Raw genomic sequence first — 23,719 nt, 5'->3', positions numbered from 1 at the left:
AGAGAGAGAGAGAGAGAGAGAGAGAGAGAGAGAGAGAGAGAGAGAGAGAGAGAGAGAGAGAGAGAGAGAGAGAGAGAGAGAGAGAGAGAGAGAGAGAGAGAGAGAGAGAGAGAGAGAGACTTACCAATGTCCTGTTTGGTCTCTGCATTCTCGGTGCCTATAGAGGTCCTCCCATCCTGTCAACAAAAAAAAAAGTCGACCCTTTTAAGTTGTACAAAAAAAAACCTTTGAGAGGAGGTGAAGTCCACAGAATTGTGTTCACACCTTCAAATGGTACAGAACTACGCCTGTGCTCAGGATGTCGTCCCCAAGTCCAATCAGGTGCGGCCGTTCCGAGTCGAGTACGACGCCTTGGCCGGACATCCGCAGGCCTAGTGTCTTTTGCTCCTGCAACAAGAACGGCCCACTTTTCTTTATGGCATCTGAATATGCCCCCCTGAGGCCTTTGAAAGACCTCAAATGAAAAGCAGGTAAGCCTCAAAACAATTGTTTAAAGATGAAAGTAACAAGTTACAACCGGTGGAAGAATCACGGGTTGGTATGAAAACAGAGGGGGTGAAGAAATGAATACGGGTAGGACATATGGGTGGGAAGTGGATACAGGTATGACATAAAAACTTTCCGACTGCAAATGAATGGACACCGAAGAGAGAAAAGGTGGCATGATACAGGGTGAAAGGATTAGATGCAGACATCTTGGAGGGAGAAATAAATATGGGGCGACACAAGATGGGAGTGATTGTAGGCGACGGGGAGAAGCTTTCCTCTTAGAGTGACCATGCAACAAGTGATGATGAAGATGGTGATAATGACTACAAATAACGAGGAACACAATAGAAATCATCCTTTTCATATGGTTTAACAAAACTTGTTGCTAACTTGTTCGTAGATACCTAAAAAAAAAAAGAAATCGTGCCGCAAACTAGACGTGGACGAAGAAGACAAGGAACAACAGATACAGGTGCCAACTTCCAACTGTTTATTCAAAGAAAACCACACTAATTTATGCATGACTTATCAATAACAGAAACTGCTATGTTTTTTTGTTGTTGTTTCTGTTAGTATTGATAAGTCATGTATAAGGTAGTGTGGTATCCTTTGAATAAGCAGTTGGAAGTTGGCACCTGTATCTGTCGTTCCTTGTCTTCTTCGTCCACGTCTAGTTCTTTTTTTTTTTCTTATGAATTTCTTAGCAGCAGTCTTAAAGCCCATAACCTATTGAATGCCCAAGCGCATCTCCATATGATGACCCTTGACAACAGCGAGCAGCAGACAAAATTTGAAATTCTCAGTGAAACTCAAGATAATGACAACAAAAGCATTGTGGCCCGTCTAATAAAGATAAGCAAACTGTCTTTGCTGGAATCTACACCCCAATTTTACGAAACCATTTTACTCTCCATGCTACGGCAGTACAACAAATGCACAAATTCGGGAAATGTGTAACGTGCTTCACTTCAACAACCAAATGCTACACATACCTTCAAGATCTTGTGTGTTTCTTTCCACTTCTCGGTCCATTCGTCAGTTAAAATTTTCACCTGAAATATCCAATAAGAACAAAATCAGTGCGTGATGGGCTTTGGCCATGGCAATATATATATATATATATATATATATATATCCGAGTGGCACTGGCTACCACCCCCAAGCACAGGAAACAAAAATACCTGAACATAAATACCCCAGAAAGTGGAGGGGAAAATCGCCCCGCTGGTAGTGTAGTGGTCATCGCACCAGACCGGTATTCTGGAGGTCATCGGTTCGGATCCCCCCTGGCGGGCATTTTTTCTCCACTTTCTTTCTTTCTTTCCAAATTCTTTATCTGTTTCAATGACCTACCACATCCTCCCCTTTGCTTTCCGAGGTTTTCTTGACTGCCAACTCTTATTTCTGTATGTGTGTATACCGTATTTACTCGCGTAATCCTCGCACTCGCGTAATCCTCGCACCCCTAATGTGAGCCACCAAAACTTGAATTTTTTGGTTCCTCGCATAATCCTCGCACCCCCAACTTTGCAGCGGCGAAAGTTGCCTGCTCGCGAAACTCGCATGGTGCACGCGCTCTCCAACGCGCCCTCCCCCGCCGCCTCTCCGTTCGGCGGAGAGCGCTGTGTATCCAAGGCCATCCAGGCGCCCTAACAACCTGCATGGCTACTCCCTAACTAGGCGCCCTAACACGCTACTCACACTGTCCTTGAACCCGTTTCGCGCATGTTTCGCGTGCGCGCAACTAGACGGTGTTCGCGCAGCCCGCTGTCGTGTCGTCGTGTCGCCGTCGTGGTCCCGCCGTTGAGCGGCAGTGAGTCACTCGCGTCAGTGGTGGATAGCTCGCTGCCGCTTTGAGAACTTTTCGATCTAATTGTTTTGTGCTTGGTGCCGCTTCGCCATGGGGAAGAACGCCAGCTACACTGCCGCTTTCAAATTGAAAGCGAAAGAGTACGCGATCGAACACGGCAACCGTGCCGCAGGCTTCGGCGTCACCGACTTCAACGTGCGTTACTGGAGTAGGGCACGCACATACGACGACGAGATAGAGCGCGCGCCAGAAAGCAAAGGCGGCAATTTCATGATCGCTGATCGACGGGAGACTGTTAATAATAAAATAAAAAGAAATAGCTGCTGTTGGCAACACTGAGCGTACCTATACAAAAACGACCGCTACATTTAGCGGGATTGGCATACGAAAATTGGCAACACTGTGCACCGGATTTTTTTTTTCCCGCATAATTCTCACACCCCTAACTTTGCATTGACTTTTCCGAAAAAAAAGTGCGAGGATTATGCGAGTAAATACGGTATATATATATATATATATATATATATATATATATATATAATCGATAAGGTGAGAAAGGAACACTTACCCTCGCTTCGTTCTCTTGTAGCTTCTCCATGACTTGCGTACTACTCTGGAATCAAAATGCAAGCAAATTAAAATGTGCACAATTCTGGTCACCACATTTTTCCAACAGCTTTTCGACTGAGTATCCAACGTGACTGAGCATCAACTTACATCGTCGCCCCCTATTCGTAGTCTTAACCTTGCAATCTCATCCCGGAGCTCTTTGATAAGCTTGACGTTCGGGTCCTGCAAGCAGAAAAGTGAAGAAATTCACGACACATCGCTGTCATGTTCAACTAAACCAGAGTACAACTTACAGCAACAACCTCACATGAAATATCACCTTTGCAACATGTCAAAACTACAGCATCAAATGATGAAACTGCATTCACTGATTTTGTTTCGCCTAGGCTTCTGCACAAATCCAGTAACAAACGCTTAAAACTGAACAGGTAGATCTTAAAAAACTACAAAATATACAAATATTTTTTTTACAACCAATCTGTAGATATTTTACCATGTACTTTAAAATGCTAACATTTACTTCTATTTTCTTTCAAATAAAAAAAACAACAATCACTGACCTACACAATTATAGATTAACTGTTTGATTGATTGATTGTAGGGTTTAACGCGCCGACGCAACGCAGTTACGCGATTATACGTAAAAAAACGTGAGATACAGATTGCCGGTAAGTGCAGTCAAGAGCAGCTACTATTGAACCACTATAAAAGTTGCATTCAAAGCTAAATGAAAAAGAATAACACAGTTTCAAAAGTCACTTTTAGTTCAAATCCTACCACCCAGAGAAACGCCCATGATTTGTTACAGCATGTGGTCCGTCATGCATCCACCATTTCCGTCATGCCTGAACTAACCTCATTGATGGTTGGTTTGTTGATGATGTTCTTGGCCCGGTTCGCATATCGCAGGGTGCTCAGGGTCTCGCCGTAGTTGCATTCAGCTGGAGAAATAGCTGCATGTGACGAGGGAATCCAAGTTAGAAATTCCGAACAACAGGCCAGCCAGATTACAAGGTACAGTCACCTTTAAAAATATTTTTTAGAACAAGTGTACACAAATACCAGGAATGTTTTTCGACACAATGGTTGTCCAGCAGCTGTAGCAAATGTGGAAACACATCTTCACAACTTAGGAAAAAAAGTTGGCCCAAACGCATGCATCAAGGAACCCCGGGTATAACAGAGAAATTCGCTAAAATTCCTGTGGCTGTGTTCTTGTTACTTTTGATCGCACCTGAACAGTACTTGTAATGGTTCACCCGCCAAAAACTGTCAGGTTCTCCCACTTCACAGCACATTTCGGAACCACTGTCTGGAACCACTAAAAACGTGCTCAGCCTGAGCATTCGAATGATGCAGTGTTTTTTTTGTTTGTTTCTTTTTTCATTACAGCAGCTCTTGTGAATGTTTGGCCTTACAACAGCCACAAAAGTTTGATTCCACAATTAGGGGAAAAAAACAATTAAGCCCAAAGTTTCATGGACACTGTTACCATGCAGAAACACACGTCAATCAAATGGGTAATGAATGACTGCTTCATTTACAATACACATTTCTTCCATTTTAAAATTTACTTGACTCTGCACTGCATTTCTGTGTTGGTTGCTTAACCCCAAAGCAGTGCAGAATGTAACAGCCATTAAATTATCACCTGGAAACCAGTCTTCTTTCATGCAATAAATCAATGATGAAAGCCTCAACAAGATAGAAACCCAAAACATCAGCAATCGAAAATGGGCTAGCAAGAGCCACTCTCTTCAGAAAATCGTCATGCATCTCAAGACGTCAAAAAGCTTGCAGGAAATATCTCACAATGCACTTAACAACAACTAGAGCTACATAACTTCAAAAAGAAAAAAAAAATCCCATGCCATCTTCACTAACGTGAAACCTGGAAAGAGGCAAAGCATGCAGTGTATACATGTATTCTTGGCACCTTGGCATTTTTGCCAACAAAGATGAAACCGTTAGGGGGTAGAGGTATACAGCTTTGCTGTAAAGGTCTCGTGTCTTTGAAGCACCAAGCTCTCTGGCGCAAGGTGTAAAAGAGTGTCCCAGTGCTTTTTTTAGAACACGTTACATTCCAGCGCGAGGTGCAATTGAGCTTCCCGGTGTTTTAGTACCATGACTACATGCGACGACGATTACGACGACGAAGGACGACGACAGGAGGCGTCAACAGCCCTAGCCCCTAAGGGGCTTCGCTGCTAAAAAATACAGCAATTCGTCCTACAATGACCTGCTATTACGCTACAGTTCACCTCTTACTCAAACCAGAGTAGTAAGCACGTATACTCAGGCACTATCTCAAATTGCCGGAAGCAAACCAGGCACACGATATTCCCTTCCATGCACTCACTGGCAATCATGATTGTCTTGGAGTTTCCTCCAAGACTGTCCCTGAGAAGCCAGGTCAGGACGGAGTCTCGGTACGGGATGAACACACGCTTCTTGCTGTGGCTGGTCGACAGCTCAGCTGCGCAAGAAAGAAACAACAGGAAAAACAAAAATGAAGCTGGAGAAAGAAAGAGAGATACCATATTTTTGCACGTATAACCCGCCCCTGCATATAATCTGCACCCACACATTCAGCCTGCCGGAAAAGAAAAAAATATCCTCACGTATTGCCCACACATTTGATGCTATGTAGACAGAAAAAGCACATATTAGCATGATGATGATGATTGCTATTGGTTTCCCTTTTGTAGCGGGGTGATGACATGTCATCTTACCAAAAAGGACTAATATACCCATGTTTTACACTCTTTGTTTGGTACTAGCGCTGCTTAGGGCAGGCACAAAAGCTTATTAGACACAAAATACTTTTTTTTTCCTGTTACACATGGTAACTGTCCTAGGCAATATCCCCCTCTCTGCTTTTCGTCCACCAGCATTCTAATCATCTTTTCGTCCCCTCGACAGCCTTGAAGTTAACTTCCTCTGTGATACCCTTAAATCCTAGGGGCTTCTGGAAGCCCAATATTCCCTTCATGTAGATTTGGATGGATACCCTCACATTCTAACACTATGTGCCGCATAGTTTCCGTTTCTTTTCCGCAGACCACGCATACCCCATCATTCTGTGACTACTTCTCCACAAAACTCTTAGTTCGCAGGCAACCTGCTCTAGCCTCAAAAAACAAAGCACTATCCTGGGAATTATCGTAGAAATTTTCCTTTCTGATGTTCAATTTCTCAGCCCTGTACATCTCTAACGACGTTTCAGCTTCCATTTTTTCCCTCCATTTATTCGTTTATTTTCCCTCACTGTTGTACACAAGGCCATCTTCACGGCACAACGCGCATCGCTGCGAAGATGCACTGAAAGAAAAACCCTGCGTATTATCCACACCCCTACTTTGCCACTGAAATTTTCGCATTCTTGGTGCGGGCTATACGCGCACAAATACGGTACAAAGCTGTGGCATTCACACTGGGAACAGTGAACGGTAGACGTGGGAGGCTGCCCGTTTCCCTCTACAAAACGAAAGCCGTACGCCATTACTGCCTTTTAAATGTGAAGAACGTCCAACGAGTTTGCAAACTAAATAGAAGTGCCACTCGGTTAGCTCGCAGGTTGAACTTCACCCACTACTAATGACCACGTCTGTAAAATATGCATTGCAGAAGTTTGGGTGGGGTCTCATATATGTAGAGAGGAGTGTTTACGCTATGAAAAAAAGATGAGTCCGTAAATAGCTATTGCATTGAAGGAATAGAGATCCGCTGTTGTGTAGCCTTGCAGTACCGTTCCTTTTAGCTTAATTAGAAGTAGGGGAAAAAACGAGAGAAGCGAGACAAGACTTCATACATGCCACTGCTTTGGACGGTATTGAGAGAAAAAAAAAAACACGAAACAGAAAGGAAGAAAACATTTAAGGAAAACCAATTGATGGAGAGTGACTTGCGTGATAAACTCAAAACCGGTTAATCTCCGTTTTTACTAAAATGTACAAAAGGAAAAGGTGGCATTACCTGTTACAAAAAGTTCCACACAAAATAAAAAAAAGAGAGACAGAAAAGACAGAACTGGCAAGTTCACTCCCTCAGCGAGCCTAGAGCTACTCTCCAGATGTTACCACAAATTAAAGCATTATACATGACGCCTGCTCATGGAAAGAGCATTTCTAGCAAATCATAATTTCCAGCGTTATTTCTGACGAGTTATAGATTCTAGCTGGAATGAACAGCTTTTCACTAGAAATTTTTTTTAGTCTAGCTAGAGACGATTATTTCTGGCTTGCAGGTTTTTCTTTCTTCCAGCTGGACTGACAAATGCTAGCTGGAAGTAATAGCAAACAGCCAGAACAAAATCTCAATCCAGCTAGAAATGAGCTAGAAACTAATTTTCTAGCTAGAAAGTCTGCCTATCGATGCAGTTTTTTTCCTTCCAGCTGGACTGACAAATTCTAGCTGGAAGTAATAGCTGCCAGCCGGAACAAATCTCAATCCAGCCAGAAATTAGCCAGTAACTGAATTTCTAGCTAGAAATATTTCTAGCTAGAAGAAATTTCTGGTTAAATATTCCAGCTAGAAAAAAATATTTCCATCCGGGCAAATATTGCTGTTCCTATTAATTTTTTAGCAAAAAACGTTAGAAGTATACAGGTCTAGCGGAACTACATTATCACATAGTGCTGGCACTACTGGACTAGTAAAGTGAGCATCTGATCAACCAGAGAAATATGTACCATAATCCTCCTAGAATGCCATTTGTACAATTACACCAGTGCGCTACTGGTGTTTTAGTCAAGCTACCAACCAGACAACTCAAAGTGAAGATGAGAAAGGTGTGAGCCTTTTGCATTGCCTCTTGCCCTAACACAAACAAATGTGTTAATAAATGCTCCCCTGCCAAACCGCTCATCTTCGCACCATTTTGTTCCAGATGTTCCAGGATACCAACTAGCCAAAGTTCAAGCAGTTCAAATCTGTGATAACTTAATTTCTTTTTTTCCCATATTTTAAGGCCAATAAGTGACATATGTAACTGGAACATTGTTCAGCACACAGGTGTTCACAATGGCCGACGATGTTTTATGATCTTTTGACCTAAAGCAAGTACAAGTTTGTTGATATGTTTGGTCAATGGATGGATCAATTAATGAATTGATTGGTTGGTTGATTTATTTATTGACTGATCAATGGATGGATTGAATAATGAATTGATTGGTTGGTTGATTGATTGGGTGATTTACTGATTGATTGATTCATTGATTTATTTATTTACTGATTCATTTATTTACTGATTAATTGATTTTCTGATTGATTATATATTTATTTACTGACTTACTGACTGATTGATTTACTAAATCAATCAGTCAGATTTACTGTCAGTCAGATACTGTCAACCAACCAATCAGTCAATCAAATTTACTGACTGATTGATTGGTTGATTTATTTAGTGATTTATTTATTTACTGATTGATTGATTTATTTATTCACTTATTTATTTTTATGTATTTATTTACTCACTGATTGATTGATTGGTTGATTTGTTTATTTAGGTATTTAGGTATTTACTGATTGATTGATTGATCAACCCAATCAATCACTCTGTTTGCCAAATCATTTTCATGTTACTCTTCAAAGCACTTTGAGGAAATTTTATGCAGATTATGTGCGTAAACTTACTTCAACACAACCGCTACAAAAACAACCGCTACAAAAAACTACCGCGGACTTGTAAAAAAAAAGATAAAAGTCGCATCCGCCATGTACTGACCAAGCGCAGATATCACCGTTCCTAGGGTAACCAGCGACTTGTTGATGTGGCCGCCTTCTTTCAGGCGCTGACCAGTGGCCTTGGTGGAGTCAGCCCGCTCGCTGCAACAACAAGAGAAATAACATTCGAGGCTCTCTTGCATGCAAGCCCGATTAACCCAGAACAAGACACTTCGTTTAAGAAGTGAAAACGAACAGGTTACCTGCCAGCCAGGTCGACCAGGTTCACTTTGCTGACAGTCTCACTGGGAAGGTCTCGAATAAATTTAGCCTGAAACGAAAGCCAGGGCAAAAAAGTTTCAGACATGAAAAATTAAATTCCAGCCCTGATTAGTACTGTAGCTGGAAACGTTAAGACAGCTGTGAAAAAAAAAAAAAAAAGGCTAATAATTAGCTCAATTTGTTTCCTGACAATCCAACCCCAGACTGCCTTTCTGAAAAATATGTACTACGCAAACTACATAATGAATAGTCCGTAGCCAAAAAAAAAAAAAAAACCTACAAAATGAAAGCTTCCCTGTTCACACGCCCATTGCAGGCATTTTCAAACATTTTTGCTCTTGACTTGCTATCACATCCCTTTATCACTGAATGCTGCGAATTTCCGCTTCCTTATTATCTCTAGTGTCACCATTATCAGCTACCCCATAAAATTTACTGCGCAATAAAATCTCACTCCCAATGCCTTCAGCCACTCTCATCCTATTACGTGTATCTCATGTCACACTCGCAAATATTTTCATCTCATCACTCTATCCATTTCTACGCCCCCCCCCAGCTATTGACTCTCGCTCTTTCCGAATCAAATTTTACTTCAGAAGAGAATAAAAACACAAGAGGTCCCGAGGTTCAAAAATTAAATGTTAAAAAATATAACCCAAGATTACATAGTAAAAAAGAAGAGCAGGAATTAATCAGTCAGCCCAAAAAAGAGAGAGGAAAAACAAAAACGAACAAAGAAAGAAAGAAAAATACTATACTGCTCTTGTTACAGGTACGCTCAAGCATAACAATAAGCGCTGCTACGTCAAAACCCAGTTTTTAATTCTACTCACCCACATCACTTAGCACACCCGAACAAGCAGAGTGTTATTTCACTCTCCCCCGCATCATTTTTATTTGCGTTCTTTACTGCGTTACGACACGACGCGTGCTTTTATACGGGTAACACTTCCTGGCTGCCTACAGTATGATTCATCTTCGCGGAGAAGAAAGAGATAGTGAGAGAGAGAGAAAGAGAGAGAGAGAAAGAGAGAGAGCTCTCACCTGCGTGAAATTCAATGTAAAAATGGCGTGCGACCGGCTGCTCACGTCATTCATAGCCGTGGAAGCGGTCGTCCTAAAGGACAAAAAAGAAAAGCAAAAGAGAAAGAGCGAGAGAGAGAGAGAAAAGAGGATAATGAGCGCACGTCTTCGGTGACAGGCGAGGCCGAGCGTACAAAGCTCAACACACCTGTGTGCATTCCCCCGAGCCATGAGTTCCTCCACATCCGAATAGTCCATAACGAGATGTCGCGACAGGTCTGTGGAAAAAAAAAAAAAGCGTGAAAAAGACAGCTTGTCAAAGGCACACACGTATGCGCTTTTGAAATGAGAGAAATAAAATTTTCTTGTACAGCCTTGTGTAATTTTGAACAGCTTAAAAACAAACCGCAATCAACTCGTGGTTTGATCCTCGTTAAACAATTGGGTCGTTGTGAGTCTGCACTGATATGGTATTTGTGTTTTCTCTCAATCCCCGTCTTGTTTGAGTTGCAGTTTTTGTACACTACAGCTGGTTTTATTTCGTAGGTCGAAGCGACCTTAATACCCTCACACTTACCTGCCCACGGGAAAAGCAATAATTTTGAATACTCTAGGAAACAATTTTTTCCCAGTCGCAAGAAATATGCAACGTATAAGCGTATGGTATCGAACTGTAGAAAAGTAAATTTTCTTTGCAGTGCTAATTGTTAATTGCAGTGTAATTCCAGTGGTAATTGCAGTGGTAACAAGACACTGGCGGTGCTTAAAAAAAATCGTGGTGCGCAGAAAAACAAACAAAAGAGGATGTAAGTGTGTCTAACACTCAGTAGGTGGCGCCAGTTGTGAGCGTACTTGGAAAGCGCCAAATTTGAACCAAAAACATCGAAATTTGAACTTGAAAGCGCTGATAGTATACTATTGATTTGAATAGGCAAGGGAAAGAAGGTTACAAACAGCAATAATTCCAACTGCACTGAGGACTAGATTGGCACTTACAGCTGGTGATTGTACGGAAAAAAAAAGGGCAAGAAAAATACACAAAGCGTATGTTTATTTTTGAAAATGTTTGGAAGACCCTCGTAAACAAATAGATGTAAAAAGAAATAGACCATAGTAAGCCCGTGAACATAACTGCTGAGCTTCAGTACATGACAAAACCAAGAGTCCATAAATACCACCAGCGAAGAGACGGTCTCCAAACTTACCCTGTACGTAGGGTCCCAGTTTTGGGTGCTCTCTGACTCGGAGGTTGTGTTGCGTGCTCTCCCTCTTCAGTAGATCTTTGACCTTCTCGTTGTAAATTTCAAGATAACTGGGGGCAACAAGTGAGAGGGTGAAAAAATGACTCTCAGACGCTACTCGTGCTCTAGCACGAGTCTCTCACCAAATTTCTTCACGTGGATAGTAAAGAGGTTTAAAACTACAGCAGACTGTTCGTGTGCGTGCCAAATGTTGTTTCGAGAGAGTAAATTGCTGGGCAAATTGGTTCATAATGTACTTAAAAAAAAAAAAAACAGCGAAAACAACGAGCGCTACCGAAAAATTTTCGTAGCCATGCTTTCCGTAAACGTTTTCGTGCCACGAACGGTTGTAAGCTAACTATGCCCGTGATTAATACATTCATGCATTCAAAAGCTTGCAGTGGAAGCAACGTAAGTGTACGCAGTGTAAGCAATAAGCAATGACATGAATGGCCCTTTGTGCATTTCACTGTTGCTTAAAGGGAAGGGACCCTGCAACACTTTTTTCAACTTTTTTTAAAATCTTAAATGCTTGCAGACCGTAGTCACCTAACACACCCAGCACTTAGATTTGGGAGGTTGCAAAGAACCTCAGCCAAAAATGAATGCTCTATGCCCATCACATAACTTGAAAACTCGCTCAAAACGTTTTTCTCTCTTTCCCGGTCTTGATGTTCTTCAACGGCCCGAATCACATCACTGAGGCCATGTAGCGGCTGTTGGCCGGTTTTCCTTCAGTTGCAGCAATGAACGCTTTTCGATGGCAACTTAAAAAAATAAAGCCACAAAAACAAAGCAGAAATGGAAGGCGTATCTGGTGCGACAAGAAAATCACACAGTGCCGCTCCGTGCTAGCGATAACTGTAGCTTTCGCAGTGCTTCCAGATGCGAAGGAAAGGGTGAAAGCATTCATCAAAAGTTGCGCAGGGTCCCTTCAATTAACTGTTACAGCAATGCGCAGACAAAGATTATGCAAAAGATTAGCCCTCATAGTTCGGAGTTATAAGCATTACAACAAGAATATAGCGTAATCAAGATAATCGGCTGAAAGCGCACATGGGTGTAAAAATCTAAAGATTAAGAGATATAAAACTGAAATATCAGTTGTCTATGGTGTTTGCGAACACCTTATGTTGTCAACATAAGTTTAATACAAACGCTTTACGAAGAACTGCGCCTCAAAGAACAAACAGGTTTTCTCTCAAGACTGCCTGTAACACTATGCACATTCAAATTACGTTGTTGATTTTGTTTTAAGAGAGAAGCTTGCGCAATGGTAAACATTTTTCTAAACATTCATAGCTTTCACGGCATGCTTATTTATATACAGACACATGCCTCCGATGCTGCTTATATTCTGAAGAATATCCCTGTTTTTTTTTTTTTTGGACTACCTAATAAAATATTCATTGTAAAATGCACTCTCAAACTAGAGCATACATTTCATTTTTTTCTCAGAGTGTGTCTTCAATGCGTGACCCAAGGCCCAGAACTTTATAAATATTTCAGTTCCACACAGTGATTCAAACGGCCTACACACAAATACTAGTACAAACGGTATACTCACCTAACTTCTGTACGAAATGTGGTGCCTGAATTTTGTCCTAGCTTCATCCTAGTGTACATTGCCTACAAAGAGAGCACAAAACATGAAATAAAACACTAAAAAGCCTTGGCAACTCCCTAAGCCGTACTTCACTTGCACAAAAAGAGACAAAGACTGAAGCGCGACGACATGACACAGTGCACGTGACACGAGACAGTGCTCTCTGTGTCATGAAAAAAATATGAATAAAAACTGAAAGCTTAGGAAGTTCAGTAGGCTGTAGGTTTGGGCGAGTTGGTAATCCATGCTGTACTTCACTTGCGCAAAAAGGGACGAAAACTGAAGTGAGACAACATGACACAGAGCGCGCTGTGTCGTGCACAAGTGCGCTCTGTGTCATGTCGTCTCACTTCAGTCTTCATCTCTTTTTGCACAAGTGAAGTACAGCATGGATTACCAACTCGGCCAAACCTACAGCCTACTGAACTTCCCAAGCCTTTAGTTTTTAGTTGTCCATAATTTTGAAATAAAGGAACAGTGTTTTATACAAGCCGCGGAACATCGTTTTATTTTATTTTTTTTTCCCAAAAAGGCAACAAATTTTCATTACAACCCATCACCAAGTTTAATTAATTAAGTGAAGAGATTTGAAGATGCAACCTACCTGACAGATTCGCGGTATGAGGCCTTCGTTATCCTAGGAGAGGAGAGAGACGCATTCAGGTTTTTTTCAGCATCTTCGAATAACTCGCAGAACAAAAGTACAATATCACACACGAGCAAATACAGTTTAGGGTATAAGAAAGGATACAGGTCTGCCACAGAAAAGGTTTCCCAAGGCAGACGCAAAAGAACAAAGTAAAAACTTGGAGATACAAAACAGGAATGGGTAACTCAAGTCCATAAAAATACAGGTAAAAACATTCCAAGTCTGACTGACCAATTTGTTGCAATTTTCGGTGATCATAACGATTCATGAAGAAAAACTGTGAAGGCTTAGCTCAAAAGAGGCTGGATAAATAAAAACAAGCTTATACAAGTGATACAGAAACAAGCAGAGCCCACAAACGACATGACGGCAATTATGATTATGATTACGACGAGTGATGATGATGATGATGCGAGTGTCATAACGCACAGGGAGGGGGGAAAGGGACTCACGGCTGATCCCATCATGGTGAACGTCTTTCCGGAGCCAGTCTGGCCGTAGGCAAAGATGCATGCATTGTAGCCTTCAAAGGCGTTGTCCACTACTTCCTGACCCAAGTCATTGAACACCTGTTCCCCCGCACACCGGAAAAACAAAAACAAAACAAAAAAAAACTTCGTCAAAAAAAGAAGCCACCCAGGGAATGAATGCATGAAAACGGGCAGAGAGATCCAAACAAGAGCAGTAGCAATGCGTTTACCAATGTTAAGGAAATTAAAAATTTCAAAAGGGAGAAGTGTGTTTTATTTTTCTAGTTTTGTTTCAAAGCCAATTTTCAAATTGTATGCATTCATTTTCTACCTCCTTTCTCAGCAGTCCCAGATGCTGCATGCCTCTTCATGGAAAAGGCCAACAAATTTAAAGCGTCGTCGGTCCATTCTGATACTATACACATTTAATATGAATTACTCACTAGCAGGTGTCAAAAACCATTTATTTCCCAGGGCATGAAAATGCGAGCTTACGAGATATTTTGAGCTTGGACAAAGGCCCAACAAAGTTGCTCAACAAGAATAAAGCATCAACAACTTCAATTGATATAAGAAAAAATAGGCCTAAAAAATACAGAAGGACGCTTATAAACTTCCGACAGCTTCGGAAGGGAGAAACCAAGGCTGTCTCACTAAGCAAAGCATCTTGCAGCAGAGAAAGAGGCTAGCTACGCATGAATCAAAGTGCTTCCGTAATAAATATGTGTCTGCAATCTCGCCCTTCAACGTGTCTCCAAGACAGACTTTTATCTCTCCAGGCATGGCACCCAGCCAGAACTCTGCTGGCTCAACCCCGAAGCGTGCAGCGATGAAGGAGTGCTCTTCAAAGAGTAGCACAGCTCCGTCGATCTTATGTTTACACACAACTAGCCAGATAGATACAGACGTGGCAACCTCCGAGAAGCTGCACGTAAACAATACTACGATTTGCAGGCGTCACTGTCAGTAGACATGCATGTGAATATTGCTCTTTTCTTTTTTTTTCTTTCAGTTATAGTAGTTTCATTACAACTTGATCAGGTCAGGCATCATCCCCTCGATCAATTAGATGGGTACAAACAGCGCAATGTAGGACGAAAGACAACGGAAGGCCCGAAATACAAGCGCTAAATTATAGCTGTAGCTTGGTTGGTAAAATAAGCTGGTTGCAAGTTTAAATGTCTTTTAACTTCGCTGAAAGTGGATGTCGTAACCACAGCTGTTAGGCCACAGCGTCAACACAGACCGATTATTCTGGATTTTTTAGTTTCCTATCAAACCCCAAAAATTGATTATTTAGAGACAGACGCGCGTGTGTGTGTGTGTTGATTACTGTTGGTGAACGCAGAAAGGAAGGCCAGAAATCAACAAGAGAAAGAAAGAATGAAGGAAGTGGTTTGTTGCTTTTTCTTTTTTTAAAATCAAAATTAGAATTTTGAAATGTTGGGTAAAGCAAACACAATGGAATAAGATATACACCCCTAGTAGGATCCAAGTTATCCACCAAAGCTACAAAAAAAGAAGCCAACCACTTCCCTATGCCTTCCCAGGTGTTCTTGACTGGTGCCTTTCCATTTTATATATGTGTAAGTAAGGGTGGGGAGGTAAACAATACCCTAAACCATAACACTTGTCTTTTTGCCATTAGGGCGATAAAGTCCAATACCAGTGCAAACCCATGGCAACACAAATGTTAGCACCAGGCAGAATAAATTCTGCACCACAAAATCCACACAACTGCGCCTTTTTTTTGTCCCTCATCATCACCATTCTCACCCTTCTAGATCGCAGTTTTCAATCCCAACTAGAAAGTCCGGATGTAAACTTCTAGTTACCTGTTCCTGCGTTGCAAAGTGGGGGTCGCGGGGATTCACCGACCAGTAAGAGTAGTCGAAGGTGAACTCCTTGATTCGCTCCCTGCCCAGCTCTTCACTTCCACCTTGTGGAGACACCTGTAGAGGGGCGTCAGGGGTCAGAGGTCAGATCTCGTAACGGGATGGCCAGACCATTCCGGAACGAACAACACCACTGCTTACGTACAAACACCGATCCACACAGGGACAACAAGAACTTCGCACACAATGCGCCATGCACACACCTCCAGACCTCACAGAAAAATTTAAAAAATTTCAGCTCCATGTGCATGTTCGCATCTAGTATGCCCCTGCAATGCATGGTAGATTTACAGATTGAGAACAGCAATGCAATAGCTATATGAAATGAACTTATTAACGAGTCCAAAAGCTACGCGTTAAGAATATCACTCATGAGTTAACAATGCTTCAGAATTAAAGCAGTTTGCACTCAAATTGATGAAATGAAAATGCAACGAACACAATGACTAAATTTCTCTCTCTCTCTCTCTCTCTCTCTCTCTCTCTCTCTCTCTCTCTCTCTCTCTCTCTCTCTCTCTCTCTCTCTCTCTTTATTTTGTCGCAAAATCTTACTAACACGAACATAGTAACTAATGTCTTTGTTTCTCTCTCTCTCTCTCTCTCTCTTGCCACAAAATTTGACTAATACAGGACTGAGTTCTATAACATTGTATAGATATTATAGTATCTTGTTACAGATATTGTTTCACATCTTGTTATAGATATAATATTATAGATCTTATATTACCTTATATAGATATTAAAAATTGCCAGCCCGTTCAAACAGGATATGCCACCCAAGCACAACAAAACAGTTCTTTCGTTACGAATCCCCCCAAAGTTTTTTGACACAAGAAACAGGTTAAAGGTGCAACCACCCCTGGTGACCCCTCGGCAAAGCGCATCAACCCCAGCCACATCTGTTTAATGTGAACACCAGTACAATTTTTTTTTTCGTCTCGCAGATTGAAAAAGCACTGCGATTCCCTTTCCTCTTCCCCAAACCCATTCAAGATCCCTCCAAAGTTTGGAAGAAAAGAAAAAAAAAACGTCTTGCCAGCACAGAGCTATCGTCTTGTGGTCAGTGCAAAATCATAAAGAGCAGTAGCTCAGACAACGACCATTGTGCTCAGAGGCCATGCAGTACGCCCAAAGCAGCCCAGCGACACCCATTGTTCGTGAGTAAGCAGCTCTGATACAATATCAGTGGCTGTGCTGGTTTCATCACACAGGGCAACCCCCAGAAGTCTGCGTGCGCCTCGTCAAATCAATGGCTCCGATTTCGAAAACAAAACTACGCATGAAGCTTCCTAATTAGAGGTGTTTAGCAAAGAAGTGCATACTAATAAAAAAGATATATCTAGGGAGCCATACACAGTGCAAGACATTAGCTTCTCCCATGTTTCTTTTTTTATTTGCCTTCGGGAAGCATGATTCTTGAAAAGTCTGTCTTACACCGTTCACTGCTAAACTCAGGGTAGTCTAATTCAAATGAGTTGTCGTAATACTTGCCAGTTTTTGTCATTGAAAATGCCACTTATTCATCAAATGATGGCTGAGATGTGGAACTCAAGCATTCAAGCCTACGATGCTTTACGAGAGGTCATACGTAGTGTGTGGCGTTGAAACGCTAAGCTAATGTATTATTACCGTATTTTCACGCCTATAACCCGCAACTTCAGGTGTGATGTAAAGCTGTGGATGATATGCGAGGTATTTCCTTTGGTGCAGCTTCACCGCAATGCGCGTTGGGCCGTGATGCCCCTAGAGCAGTAATAGCGACTAAGCCACTGTAATCCCATTGACAGTGCTTATTTTGCACACACAGCTTAACAATATACCAACCTGAAAAAATGTATGCGGCAAGTCATCTAGTTACGTAGTCAGCTAGGTAAGTTCTTTTGCACGAACAAATGTGTAGTGTTGCTTGAGTAGTAGCTTTGGTCCATCCTTTTATATATAAAATATGCAGAAAATACGTGGGGATATGTTTTTTTTTATCTGTCGGTGGAAAGTGGGGGTGCAGGTTATACGCGTGAAAATACGGTACATAGCTACAGTATGCCAATCCAAGCCCACGTGAAACAGAAAGTTGGCTAGGCGCAATTTTAACACTCGGGACGAAAAACTGTTTCAAAGCGACGCCTCGTACGTGACTGGCGATCCAACTGGGACAAAGAAAAGCATCGCAGCACGCGATCAGTTAGGAAGATGTCTAACTGTCACCATGAGGGAACGGCCATAAATTTTGTAATCTGACTTCCCACCAATTCCAAGTTCAGTGCACAGTGAGTCAGTTTCGTTGTCACCCCCACTAGCTCACTGTGCAATCTTTTGTTTTCGCAGTTTCTAAAAGCAAGCTTTCCGGCGGGGGGTCCCGAACAACCAACCATAAATTTTTATAGCCCCGAATGGAAACACTGACAAAGGACTGACTATACGAAAGCCCTGCGACAACACTGGAGGGCCTTATTTCAGTGAGATAGAGAGAGGGGGGGTGCAGAGAAGCAGAAATCCAAACCGAAACGACGTAGCTCCCGTTATCACGACACCCCCCTGCCCAAACCTGCGGAAGTCATGATAACGATAACAGTCGCACTTTGTTAACTACGTGCTTTCTGTGAGCGATTTCGGAGAGGGAGCTGATAGTGGGAACGGCCTTGAACGTGCGATCATGCACCCGAGAGAATTTCATTCACCCAATAACGTCCCCGTGCTATTGCACATATTAAGATAGCGATGCGAATCCACCCGCACTTTAGCAAACAATCAACACTACGCACACACACGTCATGTTCAAATAATTTTGAGCGTGTCCTGATAAGTCGGTGGAAATGATTTCTATGTATTACTTCACGAACTTGACCGAATGCTTGTTTACTTCACGGTCTAGGTTCTTCATTTTCAGCTTGTCGATGAGAAAGAATCCAATTGAACGTGTTATCAAGCACAAGTGGGAGAAAAATTTAAATGCTTATCAGGCTAACCAATTATAATGTTTTAAACACATGACCAAATTACAGGCCAGCAATACCTAAACTAGCCATAGAATGTAATTCAGGACTTGTTGTTGGGCGAGTTGGTGCATATTCTCAAAAGGGATAAACTGCACCGGAGAAGATGCCACACAGAGAGAGGTACACAAGGACAGGCGCAATACTTGTGTACCTTTCTGTACTTGTGTACCTCTCTGCGCCTGTCCTTGTGCACCTCTCTTGGTGTGGTGTATTCCTTAGCGCAGTTTACTCCTTTTGAGTATGTAATTCACCTTACTACAAAAATTCAGTAGTAGGACACAGTAAATTGTCTTCAGCAGGCGTTAAACACAGTGTCACAAACCAATCCGGCACCAATCCTTTGGCATAGAGTAAACCGGTGTTGTTGCATTATTCCCTAACAGCTACCAAGGGTACAATGCTCTAGGGAACAAGCATGGGCGAGTTGGTGCAGACTCTCAAGAGGGATAAACTGCACCAAGGAAGACACCACACAGAGAGAGGTACACAACGACAGGCGAAACACTTGTGTACCTCTCCACAACGACAGGCACAGTACTTGTGTACCTCTCTGCGCCTGTCCTTGTGTACCTCTCTCGGTGTGGCGTCTTTCTTAGCGTAGTTTACCCCTCTTGAGAATGTAATTCACCTTGCTACAGAAATTAAACAGTAAGAGTAAACTGTCATCAGCAGGCGTTAAACACAGTCGCCAACCAATCTGGCACCAATCCCTTCGCATAGACTAAACCCTTGTTACATCATGCCCTATAAAACTACCAAGGGTACAATTTTCTACGGAACAAACACTTCACGGAGAATCCCCAAGGGTGCAACAATCCCCAGAGCACAGTCTCATGCATCACAACGTGGTGACGGGGCGTGACATGCGGCGGTGGCGACCTCGACGCAAACACAGGAAGCAAGGAAACCAGACTTTGACAGGCTTGCAACACACCATTGTACTCACTATGATATTGGGGCAGGAGATTAGGCTTTGAAACTGTTTGGTGCAAAAAACAACACAGTTGTAGAAATTGAAGACCAGTGTCCCCCGTCACGTGTGACTTAGGGGAAACTGAATGGTCTTAGAAAAAACCAAGGGAGGCAAGGCACAAAAAAAAACAAGTATACAGTGCTATATCCCCCATGAAAATGAAAAGAGCATTTCTAGCGAGAAATCATAATTTCCAGCTTCGTTTCTGACTAAATTTATAGATTCTAGCTGGAATCGACAGCTTCTAGCTAGAAAATTTCTTAGTCTAGGCCGAGACAGTTATTTCTAGCTTGTATTTTTTTTCTTCCAGCTGGAATGACAAATGCTAGCTGCAAGTATCAGCTGCCAGCCAGAACGAAATCTCAATCCAGCTAGAAATGAGCTGGAAACTGAATTTCTAGCTAGAAATTCTGCCTATTTCTAGCTAGAAGAAATTTCCGGTTCAGTATTTCAGCTAGAAAAAATATTTTCACCCGGGATTGGTGTTAATACATACTGCATATTGCATACTAAATATACAAGTTTAGTACTGGTTATTAGGGGTGTTAAAATAGTGAAAGAAGCTTTAATGAAGTGAAATCAAGTCAAGTGAATGTACGGGGGAAGGAAAACTTGCTTGAATATTGAATTGAATTGAGCATAAAAATTTTTTTTCACCCTGTTGTAGTACGTTCAGCTGTTACATTCGGAACACAATAAAACCAAATGAGAAATATAAATTGACACTGAGTGTCACACACATTCTCGGACAAAGGCTTTTGGGGAGAAAGCCTGTTATGCCGCAAACACAGGCCCGGACATTTATAATGCACCTAAATATTTGGCCAACACCAAATATTACAAGATATCGAATATCAAACGCTCGAATTGAATGTGTATCAAGCAATAAGAACTGTTAGAGCTGTATAAAAAATTTTGAATATTTTTTACACCTACGGGTTATCAATTTTGAAGACTGATACCTGCCATACAACGGCCTTGATACCCCATCTTAAAGTGTGTAGTATGCAAAGTAAGTTACATTAAATACAGAACACCCAAAAACATGCAATAAGCCTATACTCAAACAGCTGCCTACATGCAATACTGGAAGGCTTTCTTTTCAATTCTATGCGAACTTGTGCAATCCACTCTAATATAATCCACAAACACTTAAAAAGTAGCGAATGCAGCATTCCCGTCCAAACAAACAATGCCAGTTCAACATTTCAAATGCAATAAGTAGACTTGTACAACACACTCCGGGCCACCATGCCAATTTGCAACACTAGGCAGGCAAACAGAAAAATACGCAGAACTTCAACCGAAAAGTGTTTTCAGAGCAAGCCTGCCTAACTTTGTTAATTATTCAGCCATTAAACATCTTATCAACTGTTAAAAAAATAAAACTACCACACATGTATACAAATATACAAACTACCTACACGTCGTGGGTTTCATGAAATGCTCTACAGGTATAGAGTTAGTGCTAGCATAAATATAAATAGCCTTCATGTGTAGGCTGTTTTTTAATTAAATTTATGTTTCAAAGAAATGCTATCAACCTGTAGTTGGCCAAAAATACCACTGAAGCTTCGTGCAAACAAAACAACATGAGTGCGGCTTTTTTGGAGGCCTTACCTTCATGTTTTCGATGGACGTCTTGTTGCCTTCCATTTGTATTATCTCGCTGCTCTTCATGTCGATTTCCCTGAATAGAAAAACAAGGGAGAGTCAATAAAGTGATAGCCCCAGACGCTTCTTCAGTGAGTGACATCAGAGCACTTTGTCATTTATAATCAGCAGGTTATATATTTCCAAGTGTCTTGTTTTAGATTATCAGCAACAAGTGCTGATGTATTATTACTGTGTGACATTGCGCAGAATCAATGCTCACTGCATTAAAATGTGATTAATGCGATGAAAGAGATGAAGGCTACCTCTTCATAGTGAACATAAAAAAAAAGAAATTCAACTTTATGAGTTCAAGTAAATCTAAGAGCTCATAAAAATAAGACGTTTCCTGCAAGTGGAAAGAATTATGTCAATATCTGCTGTCAGCAAACGTCAACTCATGCGTCCGATCAAGAAATGCGTACTAACTGGTTTCGTAAAAAACAAAGCTTTGCCTGCATGGTAAGAACATGAGCACGATAATGAGATAGAGAGGTCCCTCTCTACGAGATCCAATATTATAAGCTTCCGCTACAAAGACTCGTACAAATTCGCATGCATAATTGCCTCCACCTTGCATTTCTTCTTTAAAAATAAAACAATTTAGCCAAAACATTGCCATTTCATGAGCTTGTTCGCTGCGCAATCTAAAGGGCGGTGTCTCCTGGTTTACCATACATCTAAAGGGCGGTGTCTCCTGGTTTACCATACTAAAAACGATCCGCATGTCAGCCACTAAAGTGGTATTGGTCAGACACTCTTACATTCGTTGCTGAATTGTGTAGTTAGACTAATTTAACCCCTTAGAAGACTATCTAGCGAAAGTCTAGAACTATCTAGAGCCATCTAGCCAAAGTTTACAGCTAGCAAATGAAACTAGAGCTATACAGCCACTTAGTGAGTCTAGAGCCATCTGGCTGAAGCTATCAAGTGGAAGTCAAGAGCCATCCAACTAGATTTTAAAGCTATCTAACCATCTAGTAATAGTCTGGAGTTCTCTAGTAAAAGTCTAAAGCATTAGTTTATCCTTAATGTCCAGGCAAGAAGAAGGTACCCCACACCCACTGACACCACTTATGGTATATCATGATGGTGTCACACTTGCTTGTAATGTGGTTTGACGCTAATCCCAGACACCAAATTTTGATCCTCGCCCAGTTTACAGTGAGTATCGACCCCGTGTTGGTTAGTGAATAGTTTGTATAGGTTAAACGTGCCGACAATTCACAAAGTTCCACCTTTGCAGAGAAGCGAATTTGTCTACAGGATTGGCTAGGAATTTATTAACACCCTTTCATCACAAAGAGACGCATGTAAATATGTTGAAAAAGCCCTCAACATGGCCGACACACTCTGGACTTCAAGCTCCAAAGTAATTAACTCGCTTCAGTGTCCATTTCATGTTATATGCACAGCTTTTTGTTGTCGCTGTAATATCCCACCATACAAATGCTAGAATAAACGAAAAAAAAAAAGGTTTGCTAGTGGGCAATAATTTTTCCATCACAGATATATGCCCCAGCATTGACCACTGACATAGTTGTAAAATACATTTTAAACTATGTGCACAGCTAAAATGTGCACATAGTTTAAAATGTGCACAGCTAAAACATTAACGGCCTTCATAAGGAACCTAAACGTATATAATATTTTGTAGTGAACTTGTATCCGCATCAAGGTTGTGCCGCAATATGTCAAAGTTCACTAGTCTTTTTTTGTAGGCGTTACACCATACAAGATTACCTGCTTTTAAATTCATTGACCAGCAAAAGTAACTGCCTGCTTGTCCCTCAAAGCCTGTTCAAAGACTTTTTTCCTACATAATGTCAAGTTTACGGAGAGCAGAACCAGCTGGTCAATTTATTTGTATTTATTGCTATTTGCTATTTGCCATGCTTTACTAGCACCAGCCAGATGGTATAAATCCCTAGCAGGCTCTATGGTAATAATATCCGACATGGGGCTGGACACAAGAGGTCATAGGCACTCTCCTTCAGCGAGCTTCAAAAGTAAACGCCAAAATGGTTCAAAATTATTTTATTGTTCTGTCAGAAATAATCGTCTGAAGCTGCGTCGAGGTTTCTCATACAGTGACATATTTCCTCAATGCAGATCTTGCCAGTCTTAGTCTAATTTCTCGAAATGCCTTTGCATACATAAAGTTCCAGCAATGCATTTCCCGTTGACTGGTTATAAATATACTTGATTCTTATTCAATATTTTATGCGTCCACTTGCTTCAACTTATTACTTGTAATCCCAGTTCAGTGCAAGGCAAAACGCGCCAACTGAAAAACCAAATGCGAATGCAATGCACTGTCGTACAAGGCACATAAAGACGCCGCCGCAAATGCCTCCTCTGTTCAATAACAGCTGTGTTATTCGCGGCGAGGATATGT

At 41.5% G+C, this 23,719-nt stretch overlaps 1 protein-coding gene across 2 annotated transcripts in view; it reads right to left on the bottom strand.

Moving 5' to 3' along the window:
• Positions 1 to 23,719, bottom strand: part of Klp98a (kinesin-like protein 98A) — a 54,331-nt gene that overhangs the window by 28,480 nt on the left and 2,132 nt on the right. Inside the window, exons 2-19 of one of the 2 annotated variants that reach the window (XM_077674115.1) lie at positions 21,289 to 21,358; positions 19,642 to 19,674; positions 15,640 to 15,756; positions 13,787 to 13,903; positions 13,290 to 13,322; positions 12,647 to 12,708; positions 11,044 to 11,150; positions 10,047 to 10,116; positions 9,860 to 9,932; positions 8,797 to 8,864; positions 8,595 to 8,695; positions 5,229 to 5,345; positions 3,725 to 3,822; positions 3,017 to 3,091; positions 2,868 to 2,912; positions 1,482 to 1,541; positions 265 to 387; positions 125 to 176 (exon numbers count right to left, since the gene is read on the bottom strand). In XM_077674115.1, coding sequence (XP_077530241.1) covers positions 125 to 176; positions 265 to 387; positions 1,482 to 1,541; positions 2,868 to 2,912; positions 3,017 to 3,091; positions 3,725 to 3,822; positions 5,229 to 5,345; positions 8,595 to 8,695; positions 8,797 to 8,864; positions 9,860 to 9,932; positions 10,047 to 10,116; positions 11,044 to 11,150; positions 12,647 to 12,708; positions 13,290 to 13,322; positions 13,787 to 13,903; positions 15,640 to 15,756; positions 19,642 to 19,674; positions 21,289 to 21,358 — 1,421 coding nt within the window. The remainder of the gene's footprint in view (positions 1 to 124; positions 177 to 264; positions 388 to 1,481; positions 1,542 to 2,867; positions 2,913 to 3,016; positions 3,092 to 3,724; positions 3,823 to 5,228; positions 5,346 to 8,594; positions 8,696 to 8,796; positions 8,865 to 9,859; positions 9,933 to 10,046; positions 10,117 to 11,043; positions 11,151 to 12,646; positions 12,709 to 13,289; positions 13,323 to 13,786; positions 13,904 to 15,639; positions 15,757 to 19,641; positions 19,675 to 21,288; positions 21,359 to 23,719) is intronic. The other variant, XM_077674116.1, reaches the window with a different exon arrangement.

Source organism: Haemaphysalis longicornis, unplaced genomic scaffold (assembly GCF_048455015.1).
Source record: "Haemaphysalis longicornis isolate Haplotype H1 unplaced genomic scaffold, Haemaphysalis longicornis Haplotype H1 scaffold_6, whole genome shotgun sequence".
In the NCBI taxonomy this organism is placed as follows: Eukaryota; Metazoa; Arthropoda; class Arachnida; order Ixodida; family Ixodidae; genus Haemaphysalis; species Haemaphysalis longicornis.
The sequence above is the reverse complement of the archived record's forward strand: the minus strand, read 5'-3'. Positions and strand labels throughout refer to the sequence as shown.